General features: G+C 42.9%; 1 protein-coding gene across 7 annotated transcripts in view; it reads left to right on the forward strand.

Annotated features, from left to right (window-relative positions):
• Positions 1 to 24,359, forward strand: part of TBC1D24 (TBC1 domain family member 24) — a 34,767-nt gene extending 10,408 nt beyond the window's left edge. For 5 of the 7 annotated variants that reach the window (XM_061599233.1, XM_061599232.1, XM_061599237.1 and 2 more), the window contains 7 exons: positions 6,672 to 7,704; positions 10,917 to 10,934; positions 15,901 to 16,059; positions 16,575 to 16,638; positions 17,857 to 17,952; positions 19,413 to 19,647; positions 20,751 to 24,359. In XM_061599233.1, coding sequence (XP_061455217.1) covers positions 6,746 to 7,704; positions 10,917 to 10,934; positions 15,901 to 16,059; positions 16,575 to 16,638; positions 17,857 to 17,952; positions 19,413 to 19,647; positions 20,751 to 20,905 — 1,686 coding nt within the window. In that variant the 5' untranslated portion in view covers positions 6,672 to 6,745 and the 3' untranslated portion in view covers positions 20,906 to 24,359. Of the gene's footprint in view, positions 1 to 3,046; positions 3,111 to 6,671; positions 7,705 to 10,916; positions 10,935 to 15,900; positions 16,060 to 16,574; positions 16,639 to 17,856; positions 17,953 to 19,412; positions 19,648 to 20,750 lie in introns of all 7 variants that reach the window. The other 2 variants (XM_061599236.1, XM_061599238.1) reach the window with 2 other exon arrangements.
• Positions 24,360 to 24,575: the final 216 nt, after the last annotated feature.

The following is a 24,575-nucleotide window of genomic DNA, read 5'->3' on the forward strand; positions in this document are numbered from 1 at the left end:
TAAATTTTGCATTGAACTGAATGATAATGTCAGGCATGCTCAGTAAGAACCAACTGTCAGTGTTCTAAAAGCCAGGGTTCACAGCTGCTTGGCTTGCCTAATCAGGGGGCCACACCCACACCAGACTTTAATTTCACATGAGACAGTCATGGCTTCCCCCAAAGAATCCTGGAAAGTGTAGTTTGTGAAGGGTGCTGAGACGAGACTCCTATTCCCCTGAGAGAGCTCCAGTGGCCAGAGTGGTTTAACAGTCAGCTGCTCTGATTGAAGCTCTGTGAGGGGAACAAGGCATCTCCTAGCAACTCTTAGCACCCTTCACTAACTACACTTCCCAGGATTCTTTGAGAGAAGCCATGACTGTCCAAAGTGAAATAAAGGTCTCGTGTGGATGCAGCCAGGGACAGCTTTGGTTTAAATTTGGGTGGGAGGCCACATGTGCCTGCTGTAGAACGAAAAAGGTGAGGGAAACCCTGAAAAGCCATGGTATTGTTCACAATGTTTTCCTTTTGGAATGGAAAGGGGCTTCCCCTCTGTCCAATGTCCACCCATCCAATCCCCTCCCTTCCCCCTCCTCCTACCCTCCCTGCCCCTCCCCCAGGTCAGTGTTGGACTACAACCTGGGAGATGAGGGTTTGAATCCCCACACAGTCATGAAGCTCACTGGGTGACCTTGGGCCAGTCACTGCCTCTCAGCCTCAGAGGAAGGCAATGGCAAAATCACCTCTGAATACCGTTTACCATGAAAACCCTATTCATAGGGTCGCCATAAGTTATGATCAACTTGAATGCATTCCATTTTCAAACATGACTGTACAGAAATAAATCATTAATAGGCAAAAACCCTTGCGGTTTAAGAACGTACCTATAGCCCACAGATATTTCTATCAAATTTTTAAAAGCAGGGAATTTGGGCAGCTATAGTGAATGCACCAGGAGAGCAGGAGACCTGACCTCCTCTCTGAGATACTGTACTGCCCTACAAATTTGTCAAAAAGCAAACACAATTTGGGTTGACAGTCCAATCCAGTTGCTGTGTAGCTTGGAAGAATTTGGTAACGTGCCTCTGAGGATATGGTGAGTGGTGGCAACACCTGCAATCAGCCCAAATAATAGAAATAAGATGTGCTGTGCTGTGCAGATCTTGTTTAGCAGGGAGGAAGCAACATTATTAAGACAGTTGATACAGTTCATGCTCTGCATGCACTTTTAAAAAAAAATATTTGGCAGAGCACAGCCTCTGAGTTTCAAAACACATACAGAGGCTCGTGCCATAAATAAACAAGTTTTATTTAAGGTGGCTGCTATTTCAAGCATGATAAAAACAACCAAACATTTGAGGGCAACAGCTGTGGTTTTCACCTGTGCACTCTGCAGTAAACCTGTATACTTAACTGGAATGTACAAGACAGGTGATCTGTTGGTGCTGAAGCAGGAAGGAAGGGAATCTGTCACAGAGAAGTTGGCAAGAAGTTGGAAATGTGCCTGTACTACAATCTGTGAAGGTTAGTGTGATGCTGATCTGCAAGTCTCTCGGGTGTGCCTGGGCAGACTACCTGCCACCTGGCCCACTGTTGTCTACTCTGAGTAGCAGCGGTTCTCAAGGGCCTAGAGCAGTGATCCTTTCTATTTAGATTTATTTATTTATTTGATTTCTTACCCACCTATGGTCCCACGGTTGGTTGCAACAACCAAAAATACAATATTAAAATATTTTAAAACAAATTACAATCAGAAGAATAGGGTGGCTCCTAAAATATATATCTCAGGTGTCAAAGGCCAGGGGAAGAGGTGTATCTTCAGCATACAATGAAGCTGTCAGGTACCCTTCTGTGGGGAGAGAATTCCACAGCTTAGGGGCTGCCACAGAGGATGCCCCCTCCCAGACCACCAGCCCCTTACTATATGATCCTTTAATCAGAGATGCTGGAGACTGCAACATGCAAAGCTGGTGTTCAGTCACTGAGGTGCAGTCTTTCTCCATGTAAACCCTTGACGAATGGCAACTGAGTTTACTTTCACAGAGCACCACCAAGTGTACACTTGAGAAGGAGCTGCAGTCAGTTTACTTTCACAGAGCACCACCAAGTGTACACTTGAGAAGGAGCTGCAGTCGGTCAGCAGCTCTCCTAGCATGTCTGTATGATGCATGCATTTGTTGTATTCACAGCTTGTCTTTTTAGTTAAAAACTGATAAAGCATGCAGTGCGTGAAGTGGCCCTAGAGCTGATTCCACTGAAAAGATGCCATGAGTATATATGAAACATTTGACTGTAATGGCCAATTAACTCATACAAGTAATTGCTTGATATTGCAATCATCAAGCAATGAACGTGTATGTATAAATCGAACCTCTGGGGAAAGTAAATGGTTGGGCAAAGATGTTTGCGTGGCCATTCTGGATCTAGTTTGCACATTACTTTGTGACATGATTATTAATATCCATGTCAGGAAAATGTGCAGAGACCATTGCTGTATCAGGATTTTACTGCCAAATTCTATATAAGTGACATTTCATCATCTGGAGCAACAAGGAGGCAATTTTGTTTCTTGGGAGAAGCTTCCCAAGGTTACCAGTTGCCTCTTGGATGGCTGTTTGCTTGAGACTACAGAGCAGAAAGTTTTTTGTTCTTGTTTTAAGAAAAGGGGGTGGGATGCTGAGAAGAGATTGGGGGATGCGGGGAATCCATTAATCCATTGTTGCAGTGAGCCAACATGGTATACGTGTTCTGGTAGGTTTCTCTTTTCTGTGCCTCTCTTGGTTGCTGTTATGTGAGAGGAGGGGCAGGCCATCCTTTGGAATCTTGAGTAAATGGGCATGTCTCTGATTTGGCTGGCATTGTTAACTATTGACATTTGCAGAAATGCATATGAACCTGCCCGGGCCTTGAGATCTTCAGCAGAAGCCCTCCTCACAGTCCCAACACCCTCACAAACATGACAGGTGGGGACACAAGATAGGGCTTTTTCGGTGGCCGCCCCTAGGCTTTGGAACTTCCTTTCTAGGGAGGTAAGAATGGCTCCCTCCTTGCTGTCCTTTCGTCGGCAGGTGAAGACGTTTTTATTCCAACGGGCTTTTGGAACAGAAGGTGCTTAGGACAGGGCCTTAAGAGGTATGCTGTATTGCTCACGGTTTTAATTGCACTATTTTAAAATTGTTTTTAAGTATTTTGAGTGTATGTTAATGTTTTAATGTTGCAAATAGTTTAAGTTTAGTTTAATGCAGATTTTTGTATGTTTTTATTATATGTATCCACTTTTATCTGTAAGCTGCCCTGAGTTCCAATTTTGGAAAAAGGGTGGGGTAAAAATAAAGATGATGATGATGATGATAACTTGTCTAGCTTCCCCTTGATTGATACCATCATACATATAGCAAGCTCCTTCTGTGTGTAGAGCCTTATGCAGCCAAAATGACACCATTGATGGACGAGTGGGAGGTATCAACAGACTTGGAGAAGAAAGGAACCCCATAATTTGCAGAAGTAAAAAAAAAAATCTTTAGGAGAAAAAGGACTAGAGGACATGCAAAAACAATTGCTGGAAACCATAGGTGGGGAGTGGTATTGCTCTCAGGACCTGCTTGTAGGCTTCCTACAGATATCTGGTTGGCTATTGAGATAACAGGATGCTGGAGTAGATGTTGGACTCTTTAACTGCCATCACCCCCAGCCAGCTTGGCCAGTAATCAGGGATGACAGGAATTGTAGTCCAGCAGGGCTACAGATTGGCCACCCCTGATGTAGAGCCTTCATGTGGCATTTCCTGTATGCCCCCATTTGACTGTTGCATCTAATTCTCCACACACGCTCTATATAGGTTCTAACAGCATCCGTATAGGGCTTCGGTGAAGGCCTATATGCTAGAAGTCTTCACACAAAGACATCATGATTGGAGTGATAACAATGCAGAATATTTGCAGGGAACCTGACAAGTATTGATGTATGCTTAGTATTGTATTGATGCAACTCAGCTGACTGCATTCAGTCCACAGTGATTTACGCTCTATGTCCAGAAAGTCTTTAAGCCAGAAATTCATAAACTTTCTAGGATACCCTGTAGTTGCAACATTCAGAAGACCTAAGTACTACAGTGAGTGTTCTTGTAATCCTTATAATAAACTAGGCTTTGGGTAAACTTATAGGTCTTAATAATAGACAAGAAGTCCACTATCAGCTGTGAATACTGTACTTAAAAGCCTTTTTCTTTTCAAATTTTCATATTCAAATTGCAATAGTTTTGAAAGGAAAACAAACCTATTGTAAGTCTTTTTTAAAAGACTTTGATTTGTTTTCATACTACTACAGAGACTAACATGTAATCTCAAATTTCCTGATTAATATTCAACCAAGGTCTAGACCTCTCTGGACTGGAACTGTTGCCCTCCTTGCCATGCTCATTTATATACACTATTTATACCCATGTTTTCCTTTAAGCAGGCAAAGGTTCATAATTTTAACAGAAGTAAAAGGCAACAATCAGTCTTGGTACATGAGCCAATATTTCAAGCATTTAATATAATCCTTTATAGAAAACACATTCACAGAGACTTAATTTGTTAAAACTATCTGGTTTGTGAGTGGCGAGGGACCACTTATAATTCTTTTAACTTGTCTTTTATTAAGTCTGTCATAGCACTTGATGCAACAACTGTTACTGAATTTCCAAAGCTCTGTTCTTATTGAAAAGCTGCTTCTTAAACGTTGGGACTAAACCATTTAAAGCCATTCCATTGACAGAGTTATAGGTGTAACTGTAACCAGCATGGCCAATAATAAGGGAGGACGGGAGATGGGTATGATTTTTCCATACATTTAATAAATAATATATAATGAGTATATATCCCTGACTTGCTTGTTGGAATCCTGCTCTTTCGTGTACAGCCTGACTTGGTAGCCCAGAGGGGTAGCTGTGTGTATTACTGCAGAAATGACAAGAGTCCTGTAGCCCTTTAAAGGCTAATTTATTGTGGCGCATGTTAAGGTGCTACAGCACTATTTGGCTATAGCTAGTGAAATCCCTTCACGCCCATGAACTAGCATGCTCACAAAGCTATTGTGTTCCCCAGAAAGATGGAGAAAGAAGTTTCCTGTGGCAAATTCTGCCTCTTTTGCGAAAGATAGATAGGATTCTGAGATGGCACTAGCATATATTTGCGTCTTTATTTTCTGACAGCCCATATGCTCCCATATAAATTCAGACCTCCCCTTCCTAGCTGATTAAAGCAACCAGAGAAGATCTGGCTGACAGGCGGGAGATGAGAAATTCCTTATTTAGAGAAGGTGTCATTCCAGTAGTTTCAAAGGAGGCTGCAGTAGGACCTTCATGAAATAAACCCTCCCTGGATCATCCCCCCACTCCCAGTTTAAACAACTATTGGCCAATTTTAAGCGTACCAGTTTTAGGGAAGCTAGTGCTTGATTTTGAGACTGGTTTGGGGACTAAGGTCATCTGTAGCTGGACTGGGGGAATGCCTCCCTCTTCTGCTGGGTCTCTTGATGGCTTCAGTACCATTGGCCATGGTATCCTTCTGGGTTGCCAGGCAGGAATGGGTTAGAGGCACTGTTCTCCAGGTGTTCCAGTCTTTCCTACAGATAACAGAAGGTACAAATACTGTCATACCTCCAAGCCCAGAAATGTATGTCTTTGTGGCATCACTAGGTAAAAATAGCTTTAGATGAGCATCTGATCTGGCTCCTCCTTAAAATAATTTGAAATTATGCTAGCTTGTTCTGCATGTGTGTGTTTGCAGCTGTTTTCTAGTGTGTGTGTGTTAGTGGCCTTTTATTGCTGTTTTGTTTGGTTCTGTATTAAAACACTGATGGTTAGCTGCCTTGATGTTCCCATTTGAGACTAAAAGGCAGGTTGTAAATATTTTAATAACCAAATAAAATAAACCTCTTCATTCTTTTAATGCCCTGTCTACTCTCCAGTAGGGATTAAGGTACTGTAGTTTCTCTTTGCTTTGGCCCTGTCCTGAGAAGAAAGGCAGGAGCCCTTAGTCCTTGCGGAGTATGGAGGATGTTACTCTGTGGAAAGGGTACACTCTGCCCTGTTAAGCAAAAATAACTGGACAGAGGTGGTTACTTTCTGCTCCAGAACTGTACACATTCTCCCCACCCTGGGGAAGCAGCAGTGAACTTGTGCTAAACTTTTGCAGGCATAATCTAATACCCAATTATACCATCGGTCAATTCTCAACCGCAGCAAAGTGTCTTGCACAGACAGAAAAGATTAACCAGATGAGGGGGAAAATGCACCAATTTTAAAAGTAGTGAGCCATTCATTACCCAAATAAAGTCCCTTTGCAGCACAAAATGCAGTTAGGGCTTCTTTCAGTTTGGTGCCACCTCAAATTAATACAATCCAAGCAGGAGGGCTAAGAAACAATCCAAATATATACTCTTATTTTAAAGACAACAATTCATATCAGAAAAGCCAATGGCAAAAACAAATATAACTAAAATTTAATAGTTTGGCTGACTTTTCAGCCAGTTATATATTAACCGTAAATTTATTGCTTTGACAACTCCATAAAAACTGTAATTGGGCATCTCCAATTGGTAACTTGCAATCTGCTGCCAACAGCACAGAGCTAAAAGGCAAGCTAAGAACATCTTTTGTCCCTAACAGGAAAGTGCAAGTAATATTTTGTGTGTTTGGTTCTTTTCCAGGAAAAAGTGAAAGTCCTCCAAGGGCAATATAAGATACTTGCTTTTATGTCATCCTGTAAAAACACTTGACAGCTATGGGTGAATATAGCCGTTTTATAGATTGGGATAAAATGGATACTACAATCCAGGACCAGGACACAAAGGAACTGACCAGCACAGAATTTCAAGACCTGAAACAACTGGCTCGCCAGGGATATTGGGCCAAGAACCACTCTTTAAGAGCCAAAGTGTACCACAAACTGATTAATGATATTGCTTGCCGCACAGTGACTCCAGATGCCCATGTCTACCGAGACATTGTGGTGAAAATTGCTGGCAAACAGAACAGCAGCAGCCTCCCACTTCCCGAATTTGTGGATAACAGCCTTGTTCCCACTTACTGCTTGAATGCGGAAGGCATTGTGGCAGTCAGGAAGATAATCTCGTGCATTGCGAGCCAGTTCCCAGACATATCATTCTGCCCAGCTCTGCCTTCAGTGGTGGCCCTCCTCCTCCATTATAGCAGAGATGAAGCAGAGTGCTTTGAGAAGGTTTGCCGCATCCTCGCCTGCAATGATCCCTCCAAGCACTTCATTGATCAGACATTCTTGGCTTTTGAATCCTCTTGCATGACTTTTGGTGATCTGGTTAACAAATACTGCCAGGCAGCCCACAAGCTGATGGTGGCGGTCTCAGAGGATGTGCTAGAAGTGTATTCAGACTGGCAACGGTGGCTTTTTGGTGAATTGCCTCTGACTTACGTTGCACGCGTCTTCGATGTATTCTTGATAGAAGGCTACAAGGTGCTCTACCGGATTGCACTGGCTCTTCTCAAATTCTTTCATAAAGTCCGGGTTGGGCAGACCATGGAGTCGGACAATGTACAGCAGGACATCCGGGCTTTTGTTAGGGATATTGCAAAGTCGGTATCTCCTGAAAAACTGCTAGAGAAAGCCTTTGCAATTCGGCTGTTCTCACGGAAGGAAATCCAGCTTTTGCAGATGGCTAATGAAAAGGCTCTTCAACAGAAAGGCATAACAGTCAAGCAGAAGAGGTAATGTGAATTCATGCATATCCCAAAGAGGCTGTTCGCCCTCCCCTGCCCCAGTAATGCTTTTGCTGGAAAAGAGTTACATGCCCGTCTTTCCCCCACTCTTTTCAGAGTGGGATCCACAAGTGGCCCTCCCCTGTGGTCTTGCCTCCTTAGAATGTATGCCTGTTACAGAAGAGCTTATTCTGACAATGCGGGTAGTGTTTAGCATTTAAGGCAAATACTATTCATCACTATGACAGGGGAGATGATAAACATTTTTGTGGGCTTGTTAACTTCTCAGGACACGTTTGCATGCACCTGGATTCAAACCATTGCCCAGCTGTACCACACTTCCATCACTCTTTCTATGCAGCCGTTAGCCTGGTAGCTAATGGGCTGCTGGTATGCTAAGTTCAAGGTTCTGGTTTTGGTGTACAAAGCCCTATGCAGCTTGGGACCTGAAAGATGATCTTTCCCCTTATATACCCAGTTGATTACTGCGCTCTGCAGGTGAGGGCCTCCTGCAGATACCACCTTATCAGGAGGTCTGTTTCACACAATATAGGAGGTAGACCTTTAGTGTAGTGGCACCGATCCTTTGGAACTCCCTCCCCTTAAATATTAGACAGGCACCATCTGCGTTATCTTTTCGGTGCCTACTGAAGACCTTCCTCTTTCAACAAGCCTTTTAAATAGAGACCTTATCCCAGTCTGCAACTGTGTTGGAACTGCTTTTTAATGTTTTTAAAGCTTTTTTTAAAAAAAGATTTTTTTAAGATGTTTTGTTTTAATATGTTTTTTAAAATGTCTTGTTTTAATATATTTTAAAGTCTGTTTTTAAGCTGTTTTAGAGTGTTTTTAGTATTTTATTTGCCACCCTGGGCTCCTGCTGGCTGGGTGGGTGGGTGGATGGATGGATGAGTTGTCATGGCATAACAGAGGAAATGCGCTTCTAGTCCACACATATCTACTCATGGCTTTGCTGCACTTGCACCAAAATTACTGTAGTCTTCCCAGGGTAGTGTGACAAAGTTACAGAAGCAACCACCAAGAGCTGTTAGGACTTGTTACCTAAGCTGTCCTCAAGTCTGTTCTAAGCTGAACTTGAAGCCATTCTTTATACTCCCCTTTGCCCATCACCCCTTACTCCTCAGAGCCCTGTTAACACACTTCTCTAAGTAGGTTGGCTCTTTGGGGATTGATTTTATTTTGGGTTTTAACTGTGCAAGTTAGATTCTGTGACCTTTAAGGATCAACATACTTGTTCTATGTCCCTGAACAAATCACATGCTACACACAAATATATGTAGCAAAATCCTCTTGTTTTAATTTTAATGAGAAGTAGCCTGTGGAGGCTGTGGAAGAACAGCAGGAGAGAAAGGGGTGCTTTACCCTTTTCTTCATTGCTGATTTGTGCTCAAAATCATCTGTCCCAGCTACTGTGTAAATATCTGAAACTCTGGGCAGAAAAGCAACAGAAAGTGGGGAAAGGTTATATGCGTGCACCATTTCTCTGCTCATAAAAGCAGGGCTTCCTCATATGCAGTTGCATGTGGTATGTGGTTTGGCCCCAAGAGTCCTAGTAACACAGCTACCAAACACCTAAACAGATAAACATAGACTGTGGCTGATGAGCTTCTACAAAGTCTTTGCAGTGTCCTGTTTTGGAACAGCCCAAACCATTTTTAAAGGCATTCGCCGGAACACTGAAAGTTGTGAGAATTGGACCTCTTTCACAAGAGATGCTTAAATTCCCAGTCGCTGGCGATAATAGGGCCTTTCCTTGGCCTTGAGTCACCATTAAACCTGAGAAGGAGATGCTTACATTTATGTTAAAAATCCTGGGTCTGCATGATAGTGTCACATCAGCTACCCTAGTTTAGCCTTTTTGTAATAGGTTGTTCAGTTCTGCACCCACTTGTTTCTGTTTTTATTGCTGGAGAGGCAATGCTTCCAGAAGGAGAGCCCACATGGGTAGTGATGTCAGTTAACAGACCTTGTTAACATATAAGTGATGTGATGTAAACCAGTTTATTCAAATAAAAACCAACACCATTCAAATTGACAATGTCCATTTCCCATGTTATATGCTGCACCATCTTCTTAATTACTTTCTTAAAATGTAGGCTTTTATAGGAGCTGTGCGCTCATGGAAGACAATTAGTCAGGGTATGTGTGTGTATGTGTGTTACATTTTTATCCTGCCCTTCCTCTCAGCAAAGTCCAAGGTGGCAAACAACAAAGCAGTAAAACAGCACAATTAACAATAAAATAAATCACTTTAAAACAGTCACATATCCTCATAGCTAATAATTTTACTGTTGCAAGCAGCAGTATCTTTCAGCCATCAACTTTATGAACTGGAATGTTCTTAAATTCTTCCTGAATAATGAGGCAGACAGACACCTCACCAAGGAGGGCATTCCACAAATGAGGAACTGCCACTGAGAAGGTCCTGTCATTTGTCAGCACCAACCAGGCTGCACCAGGCAGTGGCACCACCAATAGTATAATACTATAAGTAATGAGCTTAAGTTAATCATGTCTGTTAACCTCAAATGGGTCTACCCTGAGTAGGACTACCACTGGATACCACTCTAAGTATAAAATCCTATCTCTTTTTAAAGTTCAGCTGAAGCTTGACAGTATACCTCTACCATTAAATAAGTCAAATGCAGAAGCGCTAAGGCTTGCTGGCATTTTACCTGGGGGCAGGGTTGTCAAGAAGGGAAAGATCTTTTAGGATTTGACATGGCATATGGGGGTATCCATGCCTTCGGTGGCAACTCAATATCTTGTAACACTTTCTCTTCATTTAGCTCCATTTATCAAGGGCAAGGACCTGAAGAACAGTCCGATGAATGTTGTTCTTTCCCGTGCCACTTTCTAGAAAGCGTCTTGTTAAAGGAGCATGTTTTATTATAGAGGCACTAGTGAGAGTAGAAAGGGCAGATTAAGGGGCAAGTATGGAAGTTACCAGCTGACCTGTAGAGAGACATTGCATGAAAAGAAAAATGTGATAAGAGAATTTGAAAACTTGAAATAATTTAGTGATTAAAATGGTGGCATGTTCAAGTGTCTTTTAATCTCGTTATTGGTTTGACTTTAAATCTTACTCTGTATTTCTCTCTAGGCCCAAACTTGCTGATCTTTTCTTGACTTCTCTCTTTTTTGTCTCCTCTGTGTGCCTTCTTCTGTCATTTCAATATCTGCTGCACCTCTCCTCTTTGCAGCATTGCGTCTCCAAAAAGGTAGGTTTAAACATTTGAATACTCCACGCTGTGCCTCTCTCTTCTGCTTTGGCTTGGCTTCCTAACGGCTGTTATCGCTGCTTGTGCTTGACTGGTTGCGGCAGTACATACTGCGATATCAGATGGTGGGGGGTGTGGCAATTCAAGGCTGTCTATCCAAAGCTTTCATCAGACCTGCTGTCAGATATGGAGTTCAGTGCCTGCATTCTACCCTAGCCTTATTTCTCTGCACTGTCAAAAGGATTTCACTGGTAAAACATAAGCCTGGTCTAACCTCATAATACTGCAGGGGCAACCAGACTCTTGTGTTTTGTTGTTAAAAGAACTTATTTATTTATTTATTATATGGTTTATATCCTGTCCTTTCTCCCAGCAACTTGAGCTGTATAGCAAGGGATGTGACATTAAAGATGAAGTTACCCTCTGTGTATGGATAGATAAAAGATTGTTTTGAAAATGGCAGCTAGCTATGCAGCCAACTTTCGTTTTATGCTTACAGAAGTATTCTAGCAACTAGGCATCTGACTGTCACGTACTATGGGAAGATATATACTACATTAGCTCCCATTCTTCAGACAGCATTATAGGTATAGAGTATCTTCCTCTTACTGACAGGGTTCTGTGTTCCCACTTACATGTTTTGAAGACTAGGACTAGGTTGTGTAGGAGTCATCTTCTGTTTAGTCTCCTGCCAAGCGCTTGCAGTAGGTGTCGAGCCCTCCATGCACAACTACTATGCATTTACTTGTTCCATCTCCTTGCTCCTGACCATGTGTTCTGTTTCCTTCTTTGTAATAGTTAATACTACAATCATTGTGCTATCCCTCGTCTCTCTCACACACAGACAGACACACACATACATCAATGCTCTGTCCTTTTGTCTGCATGCTCCTTTTCTTATCCCATGAATAAGAAATCCTCTCTTACTTGCTTTCCTTTCCTTTTCTCCAGAGAGCCTTTTGGGATAGATGAGGAAAAAGAGTTAGTAGGTCCACCTTGCTCTGGCACTTGTCAAGCCTCCATTACTATCCTCGCATTATCTGCTGCTATGTGTTCCCAAGCTTGCTGTCATCAGTGAACGCTGACTCTTGCATCGCAATAGGCATTTCTTTCTTGAACCTTCCAGGCAGAATTGCCGCTCCCTCTGCCTCTCGACTCCTCATCTCATCCCTCCTGTTGTTACTAGGGTCTTTCTTTGTTGCCCAGCCTTCACTTTTGTATAGCACCAGCTCCTCCTCCCTTCTTTTTTTTCCCCACCTTCAGAGCAGCATATGCCCATTGTATGTTGGGAAAAAGTGGCCTAGTGACAATACTTCTCCCCTCTGTGAATATGGGGTGTGAATGTGAAGGCAGTAACCAAAAAGTTTCCAACAGCCCAGGCCACAGATCCAGAAAATGCATGCAACGTGGTGGCTAACTCTGGGAATTATTGCTTATACCCAGATTGGGTGAATGGCTTGTCCTTCACATAACCTGCTTTTTAGTCTTTCACTCTTCCTCCTGTCATACAACACCATGTGGTTCATCCTGAGCCCCATATTTGAAAGACCAGGAAAGTTTTCATGGATTTCCCATTAACATGTTTATTAATCGCTCTGCCACATGGGCAGCCTAAGCTTTGATGGTCTTAAGGCTTAGGTATTGGTGATAAACCTTAAGAGCGCACACACATTGACGGAGCAGCATTAAAGAAGGAAAGACAACAGCACAAGTCACAGATCATGCTTGGAAGGAGACTAATCAACACACTGAAAACCCTCGGCTGGCATTCTGCTGGCCATTCTGATGCAGACTCCTCTATCTGCAGTGCTTTGGAGTACGTCTGGCTGATTCTGTAGCTCAGTGGGTGTCTAGGATCATCCACCCTACAATGAAATAGGCAATTTGAGTGTACTTGAGTACAACTCATGAGTTGCTTCAAAAAGGAGTGGTACCCCATTTCTGCAACAATTTTTTTTTACAAACTGAGATGGTAGTACCAGGGGGGAAAATCCCATTTCATGCAGCTTATGGGCAAGTAAGGGTAGGATACTGACATTGCTTCTGTGCCCACTGTGCAGCCTTTGCACTTGCATCCATCTGCAAACTCAGGTCATACATACATGGGGAACAGCACAGTTTGTTAATATGCACCCAGTGAAGATCTGGCCCTTGGCTTGCCTCCAGCCAAGGCCTAAGTGACCTATTGCTTGGAGAGATGAGGAAGAGCAGAGGTGTAGGCATTCAAAAGAGCCACGAGAGCACAGCTTCAGGACTTCATTATCCACTAAGAATAACAGCCAGGCATGCAAGTGCTAAATAGTAAGGCAAGAAAGCATCCCACTAAGCCTCCTGAGGTCCTTTAAGATCCTTAAAAAAGGGGGGGAAGGACTGTTAGGTCAAGAAGCCACTAGTTGTGCTAATACAGTGCTTTTCCCACAGTCTATAGTATGTAAATGTGTCCATAATAAAATGGAGGGATTGGGGTTTTCGTTTTTTAATGATGCCTTTGCACAAGAAGTCTTCTGCACTGCATCCCTTCTTCCTAGTACATAGAACAACATCTTCAAAGTTTGGCTTGCTTCATTGCATACCTTTGACATAAGCTGCAAAACCTGCATTTAGATCTAGCTTGGCCGTCAGAAAGAAAGGCTGTATTGACTTGCCACTGGCTTGTGTGTTGTCCTCCTGTTTTGGCTTTCAGTGCCTTGGCGCAACTGAGACTTCTCTGGATTCTTTCATTCCACTTATATGGCTATAGCTCCATGTCAATAGGTTTCCCGTTAAATCTCATTGATATAACTTGCTCAGACCTTGGGTTATAGCTCCTAATTGCTTTTGCTATATCACTTCTCACTATTAAAGTAACCCCATTTCTTCTTAATTTCTCATTTCCTGGATAATGTATTTTGCAGGTGCCCGACTGAAAATGTCCCATTCCTGTCCATTTTAATTCAATCATGCAAAGTATTGTAATGTTGATACATTCCATTTCTTGGTTGACAATTACTAACTTTCCCTGGTTCATGCTTCTCACATTCCATGTTCCTATTGTGTGCGTTGTACAACTCCAGACTCTCCTTTTGCATCTGTACGCATCAGCCTCTGGGCTTCCATTCAGCTTTGACCCAATTGTGTCAATAGTCACAGCTCTACTTGTACTTGTCCTTTGTTCTTCCCAAGTAGCTCGATGAGTGCTGCCTTCTGACCTGGGGGGTCTCATCTTCCAGCACTATCTCGCATTGCATTTTGGATACTCTGTTCATAGGGTTTTCATGGTAAGAGGTATTTAGAGGTGGTTTACCATGGGTGTGTGTGTATCAGTGATGGCTTGTCCCAGTGATGGCACTGCCTGTCAGTTTACTCCTCCTTAGTCTCAATGTTGCCATTCTAGAACTTTGGGGAGGGGGCAAAATTAGAATTAGTTCCCCCTGCCTGCTCCACCTACTGTTAGACTCTCTGCTTTCTTCACCACCAGTGCCTTACAGTAGATGGAACAGGCAGAGGCAATACTGAGACTAAGGAGGAGGCTGAGAGGCAGTGCCACCCCCTGGACTGAATGTGTAAGTAAGGAGGCAGGCAGTAGGGAATGGCTTAAGGCAGACTGAGGTTGGTGGAGCAGTGTCCCCTTTGCTCTACTGGATGATCCTTCACTGGTTTGCACTCTTTCACATAGTTTCCGAGTTTGTTCTTATACTTGGGCAATAGCTAGAAGATCATTTTCATGGGTAGCCCATAGCTCTGAATCTGTTTATGGTTGTATAATTTATCTTGTCACTGTACCATCTGCTTCCCTTTTAGGCAGCTACTCATTATATGCCTATCCCTGCCATTGTGGTCTTCTTTTGGGGGTCTCCAATAAGCTACCATCACATCACTGGCTGTACTGGTTTTGAACTGTACTTTATTTTTGCACTCAAACCTTTCATGTCTCTTTCATTGGCTATAGCTTTAGTGCATGAATTGGGCTAGCTTGTAAACACGTCTACCAAATCAGTAGGAAAACCATGAAAAGCGCAAAGTAAAGAACCAGCTTATGGTGCAGTCAGTTTTTAAACTTCTCAGAATTCCCACCATGATTTGAAAGCCTGCATTCTTCCTTGTGGAATACTGAAAATAGTGCACACTTATAGAGGCTGGGAGTTCAAATCCCCACTGGTGTCTCCTGGGTGTCAAGGGCCAGCTAAAGATCACCCCCAAAGTGAGTGGCTCGGGTTATGTGCCCTGCCACCTGTGCAGCCGTGGGCAAGCTGCATAGTCCCAGGGAGCCCAGTTGCCCCCCAGCTGGCAGTTGTGGACAAGGAAGGGGCTGGCTTGTGCAGCTGTGGCAAGCTGAGCAGGCCTAACCTCAGAGGGAGGCAATGGGAAACCCCCTCTGAATACCACTTACCATGAAATCCCTATTCATAGGGTTGCCATAAGTCGGGATCGACTTGTAGGCAGTCCATTTCCATAGACTATTCATATGAAAATCAAATGCAGAACTTAACTTTCTGTTATCTGTGAAAAAACAAATTGTATTTAAGAAATGAGCTCCTGCTGGGAGGAAGGGCGGGATATAAATCAAATAAATAAATAAATAAAATTCTTCCCACAAAAAAAGCCCCTCCTTAAGGCTGCTATCTACTCTTTTTATACAGTGCTGACTACCACAGTGTTAATATGGATGTTAAATTCTCCTGTTTTCTAGCCGTGGGCAACTGAAACCCCTTAGTTGTTTTGCCCTTTCATTGCTTTTCCTGCCTTGTGTTGTTTCCCTCTTTCTGCTCACAAAATTACTAGCCCTCTTGTGCACACATCTCTCTGTTAGTTGTTTATGGCACATCTGCAAAGGGAAAAGGAAAGAAATCTTCTAATTTGCAAATCCTTCTTTGCCTTGGGGTGCCTTGAAGCAGTACTTTCTTGCCATAGAAGCCTCAATTGGGCAGGAGCTGCTTTTGCCAATTGTACTTGTATCCATTCTCAACATTGGTTTGTTATTCCACAGGCAGAATGTTCACTTGGCAGTTCATGCCGAGAATTTCAAGTCTGAAATAGTTGATGTGAAGAAGATGAGAGACATCTGGTCATGGATTCCTGAACGATTTGCTCTTTCCCAGCCTCTGCTGCTTTTCACCACCTCAGAACATGGCTGCAGCTTAAGCAGGTAATAAACTCACTCTGAAAAAGGAATCTCCAGTCCTGAACAGCAGAATATGATTATGGACAATCTTTTGCCATCTCTCATGGCAAGGGTGCTTTGCTTCTGACATGTGATGAAGCCTGCTAGAATTGCCTTGCTTTGCAGAGTTTGTAGACTGGCATTACATTGGATGTATGTTGTGTGCTATCAGCCTGTATAGACCTGGTTCTCTCATAAAGCTAAGCCAAACCATGGCTTAGGGTGAATGAATAAGTTCCCAAGAGGAGATTGCAGCTGCTTTGGTCCTGCTCTGGTCCGGCTGCTGGTCCACTGCTTGAGCCAAACCATGGCTTAACATGTCTTCTGCACCCAGGTTTCTGGTTTGTCTCACTCCAAACAAACCATGAGGTGTAACCAAGATTTGTCCTTGGTTGGCAGTATGATGTAGTTGAAAAGTGCATGGAGAATATGTGAAGTTACTAAGATAAGCATTGGAATACTTAACTAAGCGAGCATCTTTTTTTATATATCTGTATCAGGTTCTATTCACATTGTGAGGGACATGAACCAACTCTCCTTCTGATTAAGACAATAACCCAAGAGGTAAGTTTGTAGGATACGTAGCAGATGTGATTAAAGGGCACTTCATAAATTTCACTAAACTGATGTCCATCATTTTTATTGTAGCTGCCACAGACAAAACAAATGCTTTAGAAATTCCTGCTATAACCACGTACTTCACCACTTTGTGTAAAGAACTTTCTCTGGTGTTCCACTAACTCATTTGTGCCTTGCTAGCTTAATAGAGCACAATTTAGTTGCTTTCTTGGGGAAACTTACATTGGAAAGCTATTTTCCAGGTTGGTATGTCATGCCATAGGCCCCTTTCCCCTACCAAATATACTCAAAGTGTGCGTGCGCACACAGACACACACACACACACACACACACACACACACACACACACAGAGTATGCATTTAAATAGCACAACAGTTGAGGTGGAACTGCTCATGTGTACCTTTTCCTCCCAACCTGTTGCCCTGCTTCCCAGTGGTGTGGCAGTTGAGTGGAAGAACCACTTAAGTTGGAGTCTCCTTATGTGGCTGGTGTTTGTACATGCATGGGCTTGCATCAAAGAAACTGGCTCCTGCACATCTGTGGAGCTATGTGAAGACAGCCATAAACTTGTTTTCTAGTTGCACGTCCCTGTTGATACTGCACATGATTAAAAGTAGATATATGTTCCAACGTGAAGGACAGCTCACAGCTTTGCTTCAGAATAAGCCTCAATATATTAATATATACATGGGACAACATTTTGGCCTGATAAGAATTATTACAATTAGCCTAATTGGGTGGGGTTACTTCTGATGTATGCAGATATTTTAAATTAAATTTGATTGACTGAAATATTTTAGAATTCATACATTGCCAAATAGCATATGTACACTCATACATTAGCGGCCACTGAAAAAGAAAATACAATGTTGGTTGACAACCAAAGACCAGCTGCTTCTGTAAACCTCTTACTCTCACATTAGGGCCACTTCACAGAGACAAATCATGGTTTGCAACAGAGCATACTCTCAACACGGAGCTACAGCTGGTGACAAATTCACATGTTTGATTTACCTGTTTGTTGCATTTCACCCCCATGATGTGTTAGATGTACACCCATAAATAATGGTGATAAATAAATAAATAAATGTAATGCAAATGTAATGTCCCTCTATTTACCAGGTTTGAGACCTTTCAGCATTATCGCTTCAAGTGTTTGAACCTCTTTGTTTTTTTAAAATGGTGGCTGTTTACTGTCGTAGGTTTGTGGGGCTTATTTGTCAACTGACTGGAGTGAACGCAAAAGAGGAGGAAACAAGCTGAGTTTCTTCGGAACAGGGGAATGTTTTGTGTTCCGGGTAAGAAGCCATCCTGTCCCCCCTTACCACCTCCACCCTTCGCTATTGTGGAGTAACCATCTTCCACCGATCAGTTATAAGACTAATTGTGAAAAAGGCCTTGGCCCAGTCTTTACTGGATTGTGCCCCTCAAGGGTGGTTCTCATCTCTGTTAATGAAGTCACCAAGACATTTTTGTCTGGTATCCTAACAGTCTTTTGTTTTTATTTTTTTGCTTTATGAATGTGAAGCCCAGATCTTGAAAAATATGGTTATAATGCGTTGCTATTCAAAGTGCGTCCCTGGGGAGCTGCAGCTGACATTCAGGAGAGGCAGACAGTCTGCCCTGACCCTTTCATATCATATCTTGAATTGATCTAGGAAGCATCTGTGGGCCCATCCTATCAGGAAGGGAGACTTTACTGTATTCTGTACCCATTTTTGTCAGTGCTGAGACAACTACCTTACCTTCCCTGCAACCTGCTCTTCTTCCCCCCAACTCCCTTTGTACTTTCTTCTTGCATTTCTGATTTGTCTAAGCCAAGGGTAGTTGCTATGTTCTGCAGACTTCCCCTCCCCCCTAAAAAGTTGTACTCTGGTAATTGCTCAGCTAACAAAAATGGCAGATAACCTTGTTTGGTCCATTAGGAAAAAAACACAAAAGTAACAGTAACATAACTATCCTTGATTAAGACCACCTAAGAGTCCACAGAGAAATGAGCAGATTATTGTTTCATCTTCATCAAAGGTTTTCATCAGGCTTGGGGAGGTTAAGATATTCTGCTGCAGTAAGTCTCTACCTTTACTGTGTCTGATGATTGTTGCATATCCCACTTCCTCGGCAGTTGTGTACACTGTACTGTTTCAAAACTGGGATGTGTAGATATTTTGAAATTTAAAAACTTGGGGCACGGGACCAAGGCACATGAAGTTTGCGCATGCTGATGAGATACTAAAACCCATCTTGTCAGGTGTAAATCTTAGCCCTTTAAGCAGCAGTCTTAAGGGGATTCACCAGATGAAACATTTGAGTAGCAAGCCTGATTTTACAAGACTGCTGATGCGCTGTAGGCAAGAGGTTTGTACCATGTAACTTTATCGCCACGTCCTAAAGCTTTTCTCATGAGTGTACACTTATGTCCTGCCTAGAAGAGCAATCCAGAAGCGCTCTATATATTGTCTGCAGAACAATCCGAAACCCCATGCTGGACAGATATCAGCTTGATCAGCAACTGAAGGGAGACCAGTGGGAGCCCCATGTAAGCTGCTTTGAGCTTTCTAAAGGAACAGCAGGATATAAATATAAAATCTTCCCTTTTTAGTATCTACCCACATTTAATTTCTACAAAACTCACTTGGGTCTGAAAAATGTCAAAAATTCTTCTTGGGATGCAAGTAAAGTTGTGGCCGGGGGGGGGGGGACAACAAGTGAAGTCCATTTTCTCTGAAGAGTTCCTTGCTGACTTCCTCTCTCTTTCCAGCTGGTGCCTGAAGTGGAACGCTATGAGTGGGTAATAATCAAGCACCCAGAACTAGCTGCAACTGGATCAGAGCAAGGGAACAATTCTTCCCAGATTTCTGACCCTCCATCCTTAACCAGCCTCCCCTCGGACCCTTCAGACCGCCTTTCCCCCTTCCTTTCTGCCCGGCACTTCAACCTGCCTTCCAAAGCTGCATCCATGTTTATGGCGGGTGATACTGAATGCATCATCATAGGTAGGTCTGTGCACTTCTGCCGCTCCCTCTTGCAGCAGCATTTTTGTAGTTCTAGGAAGAAAAATTGAATTTGTAAATGCAGTTCTTGCAGCTGTGCACGAGGTTATGCAGTTTTACACTCGTCTTCCACAAACAGACCTAGATAAGCTTTGAATCAGGGTTAAAATTAAATATGGGCTAGGAAAATGCTTTTATCTGATAATCGTACTGAGGTTAGGCCTGCAGTGCTGGCAGCCTGAAAAGCCAGTTTTGCTGATACAAACAGATCCAGCATACAACTTTTTAATATTGGGGGAGGGGTTAATACTCAGACTCTCCTGAAGGACTCCTGTGTTGTGAATGGGGATCACTTCTGAAGAGTGATTTTTGTCAGATATGCTGATTCATCTTCCAAAACTTGAAGGGAAAAAAGAACCCATCCTGAGTTGGGGTTTTAGATTTCTCTGTCAGAATGGACCACTTTTAGATAAGGGTGGTTGTCCAGACTTCATTCATACATGCGAATCCTTGTATTATAATAACCAAATACTGCAGTCCTTGTATTGTAATAACCAAGAAGTGTATTACATGGTAAGAGGCCCTGCAAGATGTATTTATATTTTTTTTGTGTATATGCACACCAGCTCCATACTCAAACCCTTGTCTAAATGTTGAACAGTTGTCCCTGTATGTATTATCCATTCTGTGCATTAGACTCTCATCAGCTGATGCAGATCCCTGTGCCTTGACCATCGGACCGTCTGAAAGCTAAAATATCCATAACTGAATGTACCATATGTGGCAGCCTTTGCCAACCTGGTGCCTCCCAGAGGTTTTGGACTAAAGCTCCCATCATCCAGCACAACTGATGGGAGTTTAGTCCAAAGCATCAGGTAGAGGAAGGCTCGTATACACCTTGGACTCTGACAGATCCATGAACTTTTAGTTCCAGATGAGGTAGTTGGAGACCGGCATATAATGCCGTCTCATAATATATACTCACATATTTGCAGACGAAAGTGGCCATCTGGTTTCTATAGAAGTAGTAGAACTGAACATGGGTTTGAGACCTCTGCTTCTCATCTTGATGCAGAGAAAATGTAACTCTGGTCTTCTCCCTGCAGGTGGTGGTGACGGCCAAGCTCTCTACGTTGACGCAGACCTGAACCATGGACGGACTGTCCACTGCAACACTTTCAATAACCAGCCGCTGTGCTCTGAAAGCTTCCAGATAGCTACCATAGAGGTTTGGGGTTTCAAGGACACTATGACCAACTGAGGAGATCACCCCTTTTTTAAACAACTAGCCCACAGAGCATCTTATGATTCTGAGCACAACTCCAGTTGCGAGAGCCAAGCTTATTTTTGAATCCACAAAATCAGTAGGCTCCTCTTTTTTTGTAATTTTGAAAGCTAGTTTGCAGGGCCTAGTTGCCCAGCCATTGTATTCTTCATATGCAATTTGTATTTGGCTATGTGATTCATCCTTGGCCTCCTTTTCTTACCTCTGTAAAAGTTGATGCATATCCTGATATTTTTGGTAGCAAGAAAGTGGTCTCACTTCTGTACCCAATTTGATCTATAGCTGTGTCAGAGCTGCAACAGGATTAAGCCTTTGAGAGGCCAGATGCATTTCTGATCTTGGCAGATGCATGTTGGCAGCTGGATTTATCCAGCAGGGTTTTTTTGGGGGTGGGGGCAGAAGTTTTTAATTCCTACAAGCGTGAGGTTTGGATCCAAAGCGACCTGCGTGCAATCCGAACTGATTATGTTGCCGATTTTATTTTTCTTTCTCTCCTCCCAACTGCAGCCTTGCCCACTGTGTACCACACCAATCTAGAGGCTTCCCCAGATCCTCAAGGGGCAACAGAGGGGAAGGGAAAGTGGAAAAGCCCCATTGCACATGTGCAGAACCCTGCAAATGGATTGTTTTATCCAAGCCATTGTCTTCTAGAGCCTGTTTGCTTCAAGAACTCTGTGAAAAGCACCATTGTGTGTGTACACACGCATGCATATGCACACGTGCTTACACCATGCAGCTGACCATTATCTTAATAACCAACCTTCATTTGACATTCCATGGTGTGCAAAGTGAGGCTGAATGAGTAGTTTGGGAGTACTGACTTCCCTGTCAGTCTGCAGTGCCACCGCTCTGTGGAAGGTGTCTGATGCAACAGGCCGCCATCCTGCTTTTCTGTTTACATTCCTGATATTTCATATCAGTAATATCATGATATTTTTTTAGGGGGGTAGATTCAGGCAGCTAATGGCCCACACAGTATATACAATGCACAAAACTACTTCCTCCTGAGTTGTTGCTATGCATTTGTGTTGAACAGGAGCTGGGAAGAGCTTGTTGCAGTATTAGCTAATTGAGCTGGAACTTTGGCATAGTCTTTTAAAGTGAAGCTATTGTAACTGGTTAGGAAAATGGCTGATCTGTTGATTGGCCTCTGTCTTGACTGCAAATGTGCTGTTTCTTCTCAGGACTCTAGGGGGTGCTGTGTCCTCAGTAACCTGACAGTTTACCCCTCCACTGAAAGCTTCTTGCATACCAGTGATATCCCTTCAGTGCAGGTTGCCACAAAGTAACCAAAGTTGGCCTCTAGGCTGACCTAGAAGCATTGCCCTCCATAATCTCATCACGTTTGTAGGTTGACCACTCCCTGTTTATATCTGTACTGACTGCGAGAGTAGCTTGCTCCTAGCTTATCAAATGAAAGAGGGTTCTTTGCCATATCGGATAAGTACACACCTGCAGTAAAGTGGTCAGCTGGGAAGATGTGGATTTTTCTTTCACAGTTTAGCTATTGGCTAAAGTGTTTTGACTTGACAGCGTCCTGTCTAAAGGCTGACACAGCCTATGGCTGGAAATGGGGGTGGTGGTAACAGCAATGGCTGTGTGGCCGTTGCAGAGCTGCTGCAAAACTGCATTTGGGAGGCTGCAAGCGCTCAGAGCTTGGAGGTAGTTGTCATCCCTAAGAGAACCATACAATAATATATAATCTGGCTCATTATAAGTTTGTTTTGACCCTTTCAATTTCAAGTGATGCGGACCAAACACTGCCTAATTTGATCGGCTTTGTTTGGAAGTGAAATGATGTAGGCAGAGAAGAAGGTATTGTATGATACCTCAGTGTTGAAGCTGATGGCTTATGATGTTTGGAGAGCTTTATCTGTAACAGTATTGCCCTTCTCTTAATGAAAATTAGTGACATTTCTGGCTGTCTTCCCCTTCCTCACCCAAAGATGCATCTGCATAAGTGTATAACACAGCAGAATCTTCACTGCTTTTTAGTGAACGGCTCCAAAATATCCATCTAAGGTGGATCATTTAGGGAATGGAAATCTCAGCAAACCAAGCTGAGCATATCACCGTACTCATGCAGAAGATGGAACAGGTTTCTCAGTGGATGTTGGCATTGTGAAAACTTACACGGGTGCTATGGATCATCTAACCTTATGTGAAGCAGAGCTTTGAACTTAGGGGTTGGAATGCAACTTGCATGAAGGGTTCTGCTTAGAGGCTGGTGCAGCAGGTTTGGCAAAAATAAAAAGTCTTAGTTTTCCTTGTTGTAATGTTTCCCAATCTGTTGTAAGTGGCTTTTTAAAATCATCATTTGTCCTAAGCAGTTTCAGATACTTTGTCTTGAACTCAAGACCCTATTTGTGATTTCATTAAGCATGCTGATAGTTTTACCAGATGTCTTTGATTGTTGAGAACTTTATGACTGGGAAGGAACCATCTACAGGATCAGTCTAAGTGGTTTCCTGAGAAATAATCCCTTCCTTGTCGTACTTTTAAGCCAGCAACGCCTAAAAGGAAGGGAGAGGAATCCTGGAGATAGCAAGAAGTTACATTAATGTAACTAGGAATAGTTTCCAACCTACTTCTTCAGGGTAGATGCAAATTTCTAGCCTGCCACGGTGGGCTGCTGCAATGTTAGGATTTTCTTGGGAATGTTCAGCAATTCATTGAGAACCATGCTCTTGTTAACAACTGATACAAACATATTATCATTGAAATGGCATTTCAGCTTTTCTAGCATACAAAGAGGGGAATAGACCACAAAGTCACCCTTAAAGAGTTAAAACACCTAATGCCAGAAATATTTTCAATTTTTGCAAAACACTCAGACCTATTTGCACATTCCATTAGTTGTTAATCTCATAATTGGTGTTAAGAAATGCACAGAATCTATGGATCTTTTTTTTTCTAATGCTGAAATGGATTCTCCTTCCTGCCTCTTGATATGAGTGTTCTAGCTTTCCTCTGGAATATATATTTATCCTTAAAAGTCACCATGGTAATGTTGTGTTGATATTGCAAGCAGGCAAAACTTTTGCCCTCATGTACAGTTGGGGCAGAGGAACTCTGGTGTTGCAGATCCAGATCTGGAAGCTGAGGGAGGTGAACCTGCGGCCAAATCTCAGCTCTTTCTCTCTTTGCACTGGTTGCTGTGTGTCTCTCTTTTGTGTGTTTTTTGAGATGAACTTTGTACCTGGCTGTATCTAAACATATGACTGTGCCGATGTTACTTCTGATGGAGTAGTGTTGTTTTTCCCTGGAGGCAATTGTAGGTCTTGCTCACGGAGACTTTTTTCCCTTATCATAAAACTCATGCCTCCCCTTTCCCAATTGATGTCAGGTGTCTGTGTCTGTGTGTGAATCTGTGGCCACACAGAAATCAAATTGGCTTTCTCAGAACAAATAAACTCTGGATATGACTTGACTCTTCAGTGCAGCCCAGCGGTTATTGATGTTCCTTATCCAGCACTTCTGTAAGTAGTTTGTCCTGCTGCTAGCAGTTGGTTGGGTTGGTCAAGTGCCAGGACCCTGACGTTTAGGTGGAACCTCCTGACACCCCAACCACCAGCACCAATGCAAAACTCAGGAGACTTTAAATTCAGGGCTATTAGGCAGCAGATGCCCCATCTAAATTTGATTG

This window comes from Rhineura floridana, chromosome 17, assembly GCF_030035675.1.
Source record: "Rhineura floridana isolate rRhiFlo1 chromosome 17, rRhiFlo1.hap2, whole genome shotgun sequence".
In the NCBI taxonomy this organism is placed as follows: domain Eukaryota; kingdom Metazoa; phylum Chordata; class Lepidosauria; order Squamata; family Rhineuridae; genus Rhineura; species Rhineura floridana.